The 13,378-nt window shown below is 44.0% G+C and overlaps 1 protein-coding gene across 4 annotated transcripts in view; it reads right to left on the bottom strand.

The window, feature by feature from the left end:
* The window catches only part of LUZP2 (leucine zipper protein 2), a 426,207-nt gene that overhangs the window by 223,018 nt on the left and 189,811 nt on the right, over window positions 1–13,378 (bottom strand). For all 4 annotated transcript variants that reach the window (XM_056850997.1, XM_056850998.1, XM_056850995.1 and 1 more), the window contains exons 2-3: window positions 3,989–4,106; window positions 1,068–1,138 (exon numbers count right to left, since the gene is read on the bottom strand). In XM_056850997.1, coding sequence (XP_056706975.1) covers window positions 1,068–1,138; window positions 3,989–4,106 — 189 coding nt within the window. The remainder of the gene's footprint in view (window positions 1–1,067; window positions 1,139–3,988; window positions 4,107–13,378) is intronic.

Below are 13,378 nucleotides of genomic sequence, written 5' to 3'. Positions count from 1 at the left end.
CAGGGATATACGGAAAGAGATGGTCCTTGATATGTGTGGATCTCAGATTGTGAAAGTCTTACCTAATCAGTAGGGTTTCCAGGTCCCTCTTTGCTACCGGCAGGAGATTTTTGGGGTGGAACCTGAATAGGGTGGGGTTTGGGGAGGGGAAGGACTTAAATACCATAGAGTCCAATGGCCAAAGCAGCCATTTTCTCCAGGTGAACTGATCTCTATCAGCTGGAGATCAGTGGTAATAGCAGGAGATTTCCAGCTAGTACCTGGAGGTTACGCAAAAGAACAGCACTTATGGCAAAAAAGCATAGAACTACTAAAGGCTTAACCATGAATTTCAATATAATGTAAACACATAAATGCAAGCACAAAATATGAGAACAATGTCCAAATCAAGATATAATAGAATTGGTGAAGTCCAAGAATGCCAAGAATGCCAATTCTGGCAATCCTGCGACGATCAGTCATAATTCCACAGAACATACGTTCTATAAAATACATGCATGCACATTTATAAGGACAAAATGTAATATTCAGGGGCAAAACAATTTCAAAATGAACAATACTGGATACCTTTTTTACTCTTGGCATTCTTGGACTTCACCAATTCTATTATGTCTTGATTTGGACATTGTTCTCATATTTTGTGCTTGCATTTATGTGTTTACATTATATTGAAATTCATAATTAAGCCTTTAGTAGTTTTATGCTTTTTTGCCATAAGTACCTGGAGGTTGGCAACCCTACTAATCAGCCCCTTGAATTGAACTCAGAAACAAACCTGGCAGCCAATGTGGCCATTTTAAAATGGGCAACGCATGTTACCAGCGGCTAGTCCTTGACAGTAGTTGAGCTGCCACGGATGTTTCCTTTTCATTTTATCAAAGACACTAAGAAAAGAAGTCTACCAAAACTCAATGCTAATTGTTCAAGTTGGTCTGCTGCTTCTGAATGACAAATTTTTGCCATGACTGCTATGTTGTGGTTACTGGTTCAAGCACAAAAAAGGTAGGAATTCAAGGGTGTGCATAGGAAGAAAAAAAAAAAGGTAAGACATAAATGCTGAATCTTACCTTTGTTTTTGGCCTAATTCCAAGAGCTTCTGTACATCACTTTTCGCAGATGCCTCATCGTTTTTCAGCGACTGATAACAAAGGAAGAAACAGTAGATTAGCAGGGAGTTCTTTAACATTTTTTCAGCAGTAAAATTATTGATGATGGCCCTTTTGATAAACAAGGGGTTTTGTTCTGTTTTTTCTTTTCTTTTGTGAATAACCCATTTGATGACTAAGAACAAACAGGAAAAGGTACAGCTTTGTTCTTCAGCCTCAAAAAAATCTGCAGTGCCACCAAACAAAATTAGTTCTTGAAACGCTGAAGCAGAAATTAGGGTAAAAGGCCTAGTATATGCTGATAATGGTTAAAAAAATTCCAGATGGGAACTATAGTGATCATTACAAAGTTGAAGTAGATGGTTGGTTCACATTTTATTATTCACAAATCCTATTTTTAAAAAAAAAATATATCTTATTTGATCTCATCCTCTCTCTAAGCAATTTTGAATAGTTTACCTGGATCTCCTGTCCTTCATTTTATCCTCACAACCAGCACCAAAGCTAGCCACAGATCACAAAGTGAAATTCAGGTCTGAATGGGGGGATTACCTGAAACCTCTCTAGTCCCCTATCTGAAACCCTAACCACATAATAGGGGTATGTGCCAAGAAAAAAATGTCATTATAATTTAAGATCTAGGCTTCAGGGGAAATTATTACTGTGCTTGCTTATTTTTGGGTAGGAGACTAGTGGTCTGGGATTCAAATCTGTGTGGGTTTTTTGTTTGTTTGTTTGTTTTTTAGTTTCAGAGATTGGGAACATTTTTTTTCTATTGGAATGTATACAAGGGTCTGGGGCAATTGCTGATGAAGATAGTGGCACCAAATCTGCATTGAACACATTCTTCCCTCTAATATAAAGCCCCCCCCCCAAGTTTGAAGCAGATTGAACACAGGGGTTTGATTTTACAGACCCCAAAGGAGGTGGCTCTCTGCACAGCCATACGTCTCTCTAATGATTCCTAAAATGGCAGCCTATCAGGAGAGCTCTGGTCAAATGGGAGCCTATCAGGAGAGTTCTGGCCAGCCATTGCATAACCTCCCATTGTCTGCATTCATTCATTCATTCATTCATTTCTTTCTGTGTTTACTCTTGCAGTGACTAACAAATAAAAACACACTCCTTTCTGCTGAAAACTCTGCATTTGCCTTCCTTCTTTCCTTGATGTGGTCTATTTGTTTCCATTAACAAAGAGAAAGTGACTTCCTTAGCATACCCCACCTCCATCCCTTCTTGTCAGGCAGTCATTATTCCCCCACCTCCATCCCTTCTTGTCAGGCAGTTATTATTCCTTTCATGGGGGGCGGGCTGGAGTGGCTGTCCAAATGACACCAAATTTGCAGAATAGTCACGGGAGCCTGTCCAATAAAGAACCCCCATGTTTCAAGCAAAGTAGAGTGCTGCCTGTCCACTAAAAAAACCCCAAATTTCATATGAATTGGAGGGGTTGAATTCTACAGTGCCCTACGCAAGGTGCCCCCGACTCTCTTTATTCCCAGCCTTTTCCTATGAAATCAGTAGAATAAAACAAAAACATGCCTTTGCAGGCTAGCAGCATGCAAAGACAAAAAACAACAAGGATTGTTAGGGGAGGAAAGTTTCATAATACCTAAAAATCCCAGATTTCTGTTACTGTTCCAGAAAATCACAGTAAGGACCCAAACCAGTGATTTCTGTGTACAGCTTAGGCTCTGGAATTTCATAATACACACCCCTACCACACACCATATTCATAGGGTTGCCAACCTCCAGGTAATAGCAGAAGATCTCCTGCTATTACAACTGATCTCCAGCCGACAGAGATCAGTTCCCCTGGAGAAAATGGCCACTTTGGCAATTGGACTTTAAGTCCCTCCCCTCCCAAATCCCACCCTCCTCAGGCCCCACCCCAAAAACCTCCAGCCGGCTGCCAAGAGGGGCCTGGCAACCCTACATATTCATCTTTGGGAATTTTTGTGCCTGAGAAATGACATAAAAATTCAGTTCTTGTAGGCTATCCGGGCTGTGTGACCGTGGTCTTGGTATTTTCTTTCCTGACGGTTCGCCAGCAGCTGTGGCAGGCATCTTCAGAGGAGTAACACTGAAGGACAGTGTCTCTCAGTGTCAAGTGTGTAGGAAGAGTAATATATAGTCAGAAGGGGGTTGGGTTTGATCTGAGTCATTGTCCTGCAAAGTATTAAAGGTAATGTGCTAATCATTGTCCGGTAAGTATCAAGATAATGTGTTAATGAGGGTGTGGTATGTTAATGTGGAACCATTGTAATACTTTGCCGGACAATGAATCAGCTCAAACCCAACCCCCTTCTGACTATATATTACTCTTCCTACACATTTGACACTGAGAGACACTGTCCTTCAGTGTTACTCCTCTGAAGATGTCTGCCACAGCTGCTGGCGAAATGTCAGGAAAGAAAATACCAAGACCACGTTCACACAGCCTGGATAGCCTACAAGAACCGATGAACTCTGACCGTGAAAGCCTTTGACGACATAAAAATTGTTGTAAGAAAGACATTGCTGATGGAGAAGAAGGCAGGCCTAATGCTCCAACCATCCACAACATAAGATCGCCAGTCAGAAAATGCTATCGCAGTGGAGGAGGTAGGATGGTGTGAGATGTTGGGAGTGATAACATATTGTATGGGCAGAGAGGAAGTAGAGGTGTTGGTTGGGTGGGAATAAAACAGCTTGACAAGCATAACAGAAGAAGGAAGGGCTGGAGTTAAGTCCCTTCTCTTCTTTCCCTCACACAATTATCCCCAAACCTTCCTATCAAATGCCACAGATGTGCACTATCATTCATGATAAAAAGCCTGCATTAATCTGCAAAGGAGCAAAGTATTATCCCACAGTGTAGGAAAGCAGAAGAAGACTGTTACCTGGAGATTTACTTTAATTCCCTCAAGTTCTTTGGATGTCTTTGACAGCTGGCGAAGAATGTTGCTCCTTTCCCTAAAGACTTCTTTAAGTTGTCTTTCCAGCTCCTCATAGCCCTGTCTAACACAGAAAGAACAGTGGTAAGATCTTTTCAAAGTAACTCTGTAAAAAAAAAAGTTTTCTGTTAATATCTGGCACAAGACGATTCCAGCTCTATTACTGACAGAAATGAGTTATTTTAATTTATCTCTTCTATCGCTTTACGGTTTGTTTCAAGTTTGTCATTCATATGTAGAAATTGGATTGTTTCACTCTAGCCTGCAAAGTGTAACTTCAGCATGATGATGGTCTTTAACACAGAATAATGATATGCCCCTTCCCACCAATGACTAAGCCTGAGTGAAGATGGAGGTTGCTGAAGAGGGCAGTCTGAGCTTCCTTCACATAGTGAGGCTGCAGCTGTATTTGGTCGAGGATCCTATGAGACTTTCACAAAAAGCTGAGAATGAAGACATGAGAACGAAGAGGAGTGTGCACTCTGAGGATATGGGAGTGGAGCCTGAGGAGGCCAGGGTTTGGGTAGGGGAAGGACCACCCTCTAAAGCAGACATTTTCTCCAGGGCAACTGATCACTGTAATCTGGAGATCAACTATAAGAGTTTGAGTGGCATAAGGCCTCTCGCGAGGCGGGACTTCTGGTTGTAAACCGGAAGTGACCTGCAGCGACGTGTACGCTCGTGCACGTTTGCCCGCCGACCGTCAAAGGCAAATTGCCGTGGGTTTGCCCGCCACCAGCGGGCACCTGGCAACCCTAGGGGAAGGCCTCAGCCTCTAACTAGATTAACTGGTTAGCCACTGTGTGAGACAGGGTGCAGAACCACTGGTCTGATCCAGCAGTGCTCTTATGTTCTTCTCTTTTCTTCCTTTCTTTGTTTCCTATTTCTTCCTTCCTTCCTTCTGACATTTTATTTTCATTCTTTTTCCATCTCTCCTCATCATGGAAGTGCTGATGCTGATGAACATTTGGGCCTCGGTCCACGCAGCAATGGGGACAACCATTGCAAGGGGACCAGCGTGAGGCAGAGGGCAAAGGGCACATAGCCATGTGTTGGGGCCCCTGAACACACATGGGCAGCCACCTCTCTGGGCTCTTCCTTTGACAATAAGTGATTCACCCAGCCTCTCTCACAGAAGCCACCACTGCTGCCTATTGCTGGCTCTCCCCCCCCTCAACACACACACACACACACCAAAGCAGATGATTGCTCAGCTGGCTACTACAGCTGCTACTTGAGGGGCTAGCAGCATGGTGGATGAAGCTGGAGAGGTTCAATTGGCAATCTGCTCTGTAGGGTGGAGGAAGGGGTTCTCCATCCCTCAATGCAGGGAGGCAGCCAACCATGGCAGCTTGGAGATTACTGCCTGCATGGCCCCAGTATGCCCTCTTAGCTCAGAGCCAAGGGCAATTGCCCCATATGTCCCAGGGTTAAAACCACCCTGGTTCTTCTTCACCCACTTAACAGCCTGGTTTGGCCCCACATATAAGTCTCAGAGAGGGTGGTGAGGGGACTCTTGTCTGGTTTTGATTTAATACCTTGGGTGAGATTTCCCAGACTTCTGTACATTCAGGTAATTTGTAATAGATGGCCAGGGAAAAGCTGGGGTTCTTAGCCTTAGACGCTCACGCTTGTCGGCGTGTCCACGAGTCACTGCGGGATCCTGAGATGTGCCTTAAAAGTCTTCCCTTTAGTCACCATGGCTAGAAGGCACTGAAAGATCTATCCTCCATGAATAGGATTACCAAGTCCCTCCTTTCGATCGGTGGGAGGTTTTAGGGGGTGGGGCTAGGGCAGCCATGCACACATGATGACATCACTTCCAGGTTTACTTCCAGAAGTGCCACATTGCTATAGCTGCTTTGGCAATCAAACCCCCGCATTTTAGCACTCAACCCCCCAAATTTTGGGGGTTTAAGTGTTAAAGCATCCACAATGATGCGGTGCTTCTGGGGGTAAGGAGGCCATGAGGAAGGGGAAAGCAAGGGGGAAAGCAAGGGAAGGGAGCAGGGTGTCAGACTCCTTGTCAGGCAGATAAGCCAGTGATCCTTTATGAGGAGGAGGCTGAGCAGCTGACACCACCTCAGAAGCAAGCAGTTGAAACATCCCCAAGAACCCATTTAGATGTTCCAGAAAATCCCCAGCAGTTTGAACCAACCCACTCATTCTGGGATACAGGTCTACCTTCTGACTCAGCCTTGGATCCTGAACCCTCCATCTCAAAGCCCACTGCAGCATCAGAGGTCTCTCCCCTACTAACCCCTCAAACCTTGCAAAGCCCTGAACCATCTCAACCCCGCTGCTGTTATCAGGAGCAACAGCTTTAAGAACTGGTAACTTGCTCCTGGAGGTGTGGGGCTTACATCTCCACCTCATTGCAGGACTAACATAAGTGACTAACATAATCTTCTCTCTTCAGGCCTACATGTATTTCCTTTTCATGTTGAATTTTCTTGAAATAGGGATGATACAGCTATATTAACCACATTTATTGCCATCTTTTTGTGCTGGTTCTGTTTGGGACTTTTTGTTATTTCCTTTTCATTGAGGCCGTATTAAGGTCTGTCTTTCCTCCCATTTTCCCAGTTAAGACTTTCTCTTCCTCACCTTAAAAAGGCAAAAATTCCTTCTTAAAGCACCATCAGATACCTTCCCATCTACTTGTAGAAGGATGCTAGTCTCTTGGACCAAGGAGATTTCCATGAATTCATTGCTCATCCATCTTGCTTACATGAGGCAAATCACTGGGCAAATTCAGATGATGATGATTAATAGTTAATTGTCCTTGTGGAAATTATTTTTGTTTGCTTGTTTTGGTGCCGCTCTGAAGCCTATATTTTCAACTTTCTCTGCCATATTGCAGCTAGAAATGCATATTATGGGATCTCTTCTAGTGACTTCAATGCATCAAAATAAAATAGAAAACATAAATGAAGTACCAAGAACTATGCAATCTTAAAGTATATTCACTTGGCAATCTGGCATTTAGGTCACTATCCAATTGCAGATTGGTCTACACTGGTCTCCTACTTACTCTGAAATATTCACATAGCAACAGTAAACGTATCCTTCACTTCTACAGAGGAGATCAATAATAAATAGTTGGGTTTTTGCAAAGTGAATTGAAAGAGAAAACAGCAACAGCACAATGCTCTTCTGCGTCTGGAGCAAGACAAACCGATATCTATGTGCCTGGCAAAAAAATAAAGCAAATTGTTTTTTTTTGAAAGCAGGAAAGAAAACTCGGGGAAAAAGGGAATAGATCAGCAGGGAGCCACGGAACAGAAGTGTGAATGCATCCTTTGTGCAGCAGAATCAATAGCAACTTCCTCTCACTCTGTTGTCCACCTCAGTGTAGTCTAATGATGCCATTTTAAACAACTCTTGACTAAAAGAAGAAACACTCATTCAAACAATCCATACACTTTGGTGAATTCCATCAGCTCAAGTTGCAAAAGGCTGTGGTATAGTTCCATTGCCTTCTGTACAACTCCAGCCAGTGCCAATCAATACATTCTTATTGGCAATCCATAGTCATTTTTCATTTTATTTTTTAGAAGACAAAAATGCATGCCATAAAATACATAAAACATAATGTAGGAAAGAGTCGTCATGTTTGTTTTTGGAAACTGTGTCCCCTTAGACTAGGGTTGCCAACCTTCAGGTACTAGCTGGAGATCTCCTGCTATTACAACTGATCTCTAGCCAACTGAGATCAGTTCACTGGGAGAAAATGGCTGTTTTTGGCAATTGGCATTCAAGTCCCTTCCCAAACCCCTCCCTTTTCAGGCTCCATCCCAAAAATCTCCCACCAGTAGTGAAGAGGAACCTGGCAACCATACCCTAGACCCATTTGATAGCATGAATAGTGGAGGTAATAGCAAAAGTTCCTTTCCATGTGTCTCAATCTTATATAACATCTTTGTGCTCAGGGATCTGTGGCACTGGAATGGTATGAGCTAACACATGTGCTAAGGAGCTTTCAAACATTACTGTCTGCTCATGGAGTGCCACAACATTAAACTGCTTTTCAACAGGGTTAGGGATAGAACCTGGAAATTCCTTGACACCATGTCTAAACCATAGGTATAGAAGCAGTCACTGTAGCTCTAGCTGCAGTGTTCATGCTCCCTTGCCAATGAGAGAGCACACTATGGGCGCTTTCACACATGCCAAATACACTTTCAATCCACTTTCAATCCACTTTGCAGATGGATTTTACTGTGTGAATTGGCAAAATCCACTTGCAACGAACATTGAAGTGCACTGAAAGTGCACTTTAAAGTGGATTGAAAGTGCATTATTCAGCATGTATGAAAGTGCCCATTGTGGGGGAAAGTGGGAACGAGGGCTGCTAAAACCCTCTCCTGAAGGCAGCATCACCCTTCCACCTCCTCTGATATTGGGACATGGCATATTCCACTTTCCACTGCTCAGCCAAGGAAAGACATCTACTCTGGTTAGTAACAAACAGCACAATGTGAGAGAGACTGGTGAATTAAGCAGCTGCGTAAGAGGAAGGTGGGTATTGACTTGTATATTTTCTTTTAAATTAGACTGCTTATAAGCGGGGGAGCCATGAGGACTCTCAGGAGATGGGAAATTCCACTGGCCCTCGTTACTCTGTCTAATTGCTTATTTCCCTACTCCCTCCCAGCCTTCTAGCTCATGTGTTGTCCCTTCCCCCTTCCCTTGGCTGACTCCTGTCTAGTGCAAATGTTGTCTCTAGTCTGTGTAGGTGTGTGTGCCGCAAGTTACTTACAGAGAGAAAGTTAAATGTTAAGGGGCTTCCTCTTTTTTCCTTTCCCTAGATTTAACAGCCATTGGCTATTCATCAAACATTTCACACTTTAAAAAAGGGGGAAATAAATTTAATTTTTTCTGACATGATAAAGAGAAAAGTTGCTACATCTCTGACGCAATTGACCAATCTATTTGACAGCAGATAATGCAGTATTCACTTCTCAGAAAGTATCATTAGCTGTTTCATCCAGGGGTTTAAAGAGTTTTCTTGGAAGACAAAGGGTCATGGAATGTGAGCCGTTCCATGATGGAAGAAATTTTGACCACTATGAAACAACAGACTTTAAAATAATGTAAGTAATAATTTACAATGAGGCAGTTGGGATACCAACAGTAATACCATGTTAACTATCTAATAGATGCCAGTGGTACACATTCCAATTTATTTTACAGTGTTGGATTGGGGGAGGGGGGGATCACATTTTCCCAGAAACAATATATTGCAGCTTAAATTCTGAGAATATGTGATTTCCCCCACAAACTTGGGGACTGTTTGGAGTTTTCACAGTAACGGAGTAACAAATGTGTTATGTAGAAAGTTCCTTAGTAACCTTAGTAACAGGTAACGAGGTACTCTTTTGTGTTCTGCAGTTATCTGCACTTAGAACCAAAACAATATAATTCTGTATTATTCTGCTATGTTTCCTCTGTACAAGAAATGACAAGACACTCTGTGACACTGTCTTTATTTATGTATTTAATAACATTATTTCTCATGTTCCCAGTGCTGCAGACATGAGTCACGGAATGAACTGAAGAGTTGTCTCCTTCCTTGCAGATCAAGGACAAACTGCATTTCAACATTTATTAGCATGGAATTTTCCACATATTTGGGATTCAGCTCGCTAGTCAGAAACTAAACAATAGCATAATGATCTACTCACAGACCACTGTCTAATACATATAATATCCAATTACTGTGGGTAGGGTTGCCAGGTCCCTCTTGGCCATCAGCAGGAGGTTTTTGGGGTGGAGCCTAAGAAGGGTGGGGTTTGGAGAGAGGAGGGACTTCAATGTCATAGAGTCCAATTACCAAAGCAGCCATTTTCTCCAGGGGAACTGATCTCTATTGGCTGGAGATCAGTTATAATAGCAGGAGATCTCCTGCCACCACCTGGAGGTTGGGAACCCTAACTGTAGGTCAGGAAAATCAGGCCTTGCCTGTGACTAGGGCTGTCAAAAAAAAAAATTTGGTACAGTTCGGATTCGGCCGAATTTGGCCCTTGTGGGTTCGGTACGTGCCGAAGTCCGAACTCCCCCACTTCGGATCCGTTCAATTCGGTGGGAATTCAAAGTTCGGGAAAAAAATTCGGCCGAATAAAGCCATTAAAAACACAACCGCGCCTTTCCGCGGCTCTGGGGGGGGGGCATTTTTGGGCTTAGAGGTCCCAAACTTTCAGCAGAGCTTCAAAGGACGTATATTGAAAGACTCCCCAAGTTTTGTAAAGATTGGGTCGGGGGGGGGGCTGAGATATGGGCCCTGAAAGGGGTCCCCCCCACCCTTAATGTGTATCTCTCCGCAGAGCTTGCCGCCCACGCACAAAGCTCCCGGCCCGACAAACAGCTGATGAGAGCAAGGGCGGGGCAGGTGCTAAGAACTTTGCAAAGCAACACAACTGCAGAGCAACCCCTTTGCAAATATGCAAAGGGCGGGGCAGGTGTGAAGAATTTTGCAAAACAATACAACTGCAAAGCAACACAAGCACGCAATGCAAAACCTTTGCAACAGGGCATAGCAACACCTGACACCTGGGAGTTTGCATACCATGGAAAGGGACAGAGGCAGCTAGCTATGCATAATGAGCAGGAGGGGGTGGAATGTCTCCTTTTGCATTGGACTTGGGACCAGGCAGATGCATTCTTTAAGTCACCATTTGAAAACCAGTTTTGAGCAAGCATCAATAACCTAACTGATCTTATGAATGAGGAAAAACCTGAAGAATAAAAATGAAGCCCCCCCCTCAAACCAGGGAGAGAGAGACTGGAGGGGGAACACACACTCCAGGCAGAACCGGCAAAAGCCCCCTTTGGCTTCCCCCCCCACCCACAGAAACTGCTCCCTCCCCACACACACACACAGACTCTGCTTTCCCCCCCACACACACACAGAAAAGAAAAAATATAGATTAAAGCCCCCAAAGGGGTCTTACTGTGGCTGTCTTCTGTTCCAGCAGGAGGGGCTGGGAGGCTGGGTAATCCAATATGATTCCATTTGTATCCAATATAAGATCCATATGTAAGCATCTCTCGAGGGTGATCCATTCATCCCAATAGGGGGAAGGGGAAAGCCCATATCTCGGGGGGCCCTGACCCAATGTTTACAAAACTTGGGTGGTCTCTTAAAAAGCCTTGACTGAAGCTCCGCCGAAAGTCTGGGATCGGCACACCCAAAAATGCGCCCCCTGCAGCCATGGAAAGAGAAAAGGGGGGAGCCAATATTTCAGCCCCCACTGAACCCATCTTTACAAAACTTGGGTGGTCTCTTAAGAGGGATTCTCTGAAGCTATGACAAAAGTTTTGGGGCTGAACCCCCAAAAAAGCGCCCCCTGCAGCCACAAAAATGGAAAAGGGGGGAGAGGAAAAAGGGGTGGAGCCCATATCTCGGGGGGCCCTGACCCAATGTTTACAAAACTTGGGGGGTATCTTAAGAAGCCTAGTCTGATGCTCCGCTGAAAGTTTGGGGTCGGCACACCCAAAAATGCGCCCTCTGCAGCCATGGAAAGAAAAAAGGGGGGAGCCCATATCTCGGGACCCCCTGACCCAATGTTTACAAAACTTGGGTGGTCTCTTAAAAAAACCTGTCTGAATATCCCCTGAAAGTTTGGGGTCGGTACCCCAAAAAATGCGCCCCCTGCAGCCACGGAAAGGAGCGAATGTGCACAAGCACCCCCTCACACACACATGAGGATTTCCCTCTCTCTCTCTCTTTCCCCGGCCGGCCGCACATCAGCTGATTCCTCCAGCACTCAATCCTGACTGATTGGCCAGAAGAAGACCCAGCTTGGCCACCGATTGGCCGGGGGAGGAGAATGCTGCTTACTGACGGTTATGCTGCTTACTGACGGCCGAATTGGCTGAATTTATTCGCCGAACTCCCGAACTCGCTGAATTCGGCCCCCCCGGTTGCCCGCCAGTTTTGAGTTCGGATCCGTCCGAACTAAAAACCGCCGAATCAAGGGAAATTCGGCCGATTTTCAGTTCGGGCCGAACCGAATTGACAGCCCTACCTGTGACTCAGGAAGAAAATAAGGCCACACCTGTAGGTAGGAGGGGGAAAAGGTTCCCTGACAAAGTTTATAGCAAAAAGTGTTGAGATCTAAAAGTTCTAATAACCTGCTCTACCTTACACCTTCTTTTTCCCTCTTACCTGTGAACCCACATTAAACCCATATGCTCTGTTAACCCATGTCCAATTCACTTTTAACCTGAATGTAGATGTAGGCATGCGTTTGAAGGGGGTGTTAGAAATAAATGTGGAAATGGGTAGCAGCACTTGAAGTATAAGAGAAAATGGTGAAGATTACAGATCGACAGCCATATGAAAAGATGAAGGCCAGCAGTAATGAAAGTATCAGTGGCAGGAATACTCAACTGGCAATAGATACAGGGGCCAGAAGTACAGGTGTGGTCCGAGAAAAAAAATCATTATAATTTCAGATGTAAGATTCAGGAAATACACCTTTATCATTAATTTCTGATTTTCTAGTAGAACATTACTGGTTTGGGATTCAACTCTCTCTTTTTTTTTTTTTGAAGGGGGATATTTTGTTTTGTTTTCAGGTTCCAGAATTATTTTCAAAACTTTTTTGTAAAGATAATGGCACTAAACCTGCACAAAGCCCAATCCTCCTTCAAATCAGAAGACCCCCCAAGTTTCAATCAGAATCGATAAAGGGGTTCAATTTTACAGACCTCACAGACCACTGTTTAATACATATAATTTCCAATTACTGTAGGTAGGGTTGCCAGATCCTTCTTGGCCAAGTAGGTATTCCATAGTGCAGTTGTCTCCATTCAGGTGATCACCTGCTGGTGGTTTTTTCCCCTTTCTTTCCTCTTTAAAATCCTTGCTGAATCCAGCTTCTTTACATACCCTTACAGTGACTGCCTACAAACAAGACGACTGCAGCACCATCCTGCCTGTGTTTCACAGCACCTAATATATGCATCATGACTAGTATTCATTTTGACTAGTAGCCATGGATAGCCCTATCCTCCATGAACATGTCCACATGAACATATCCACTCCCCTCTTAAAGTCTTCTAAGTTGGCAGCCATCACCAAATCCTGGGGAAGGGAGTTCCAACAATTTAACTATATTTCATATATAATTTTGGTCACATTCTGAAAAGACAAAAGTGACCAGAAAAGACAGTCAAGCCAGGAAAAGCTGAGGGCAGCAGGAAAAGAGAAAGACCCAACAAGAGATGGATTGATTCAATAAAGGAAGCCACAGCCCTCAATTTGCAAGATCTGAGCAAGGCTGTCGAAGATAGGACATTTTGGAGGACATTGATTCATAGGGTCGCCAT

Source organism: Euleptes europaea, chromosome 6 (assembly GCF_029931775.1).
Source record: "Euleptes europaea isolate rEulEur1 chromosome 6, rEulEur1.hap1, whole genome shotgun sequence".
Classification (NCBI taxonomy): domain Eukaryota; kingdom Metazoa; phylum Chordata; class Lepidosauria; order Squamata; family Sphaerodactylidae; genus Euleptes; species Euleptes europaea.
The sequence above is the reverse complement of the archived record's forward strand: the minus strand, read 5'-3'. Positions and strand labels throughout refer to the sequence as shown.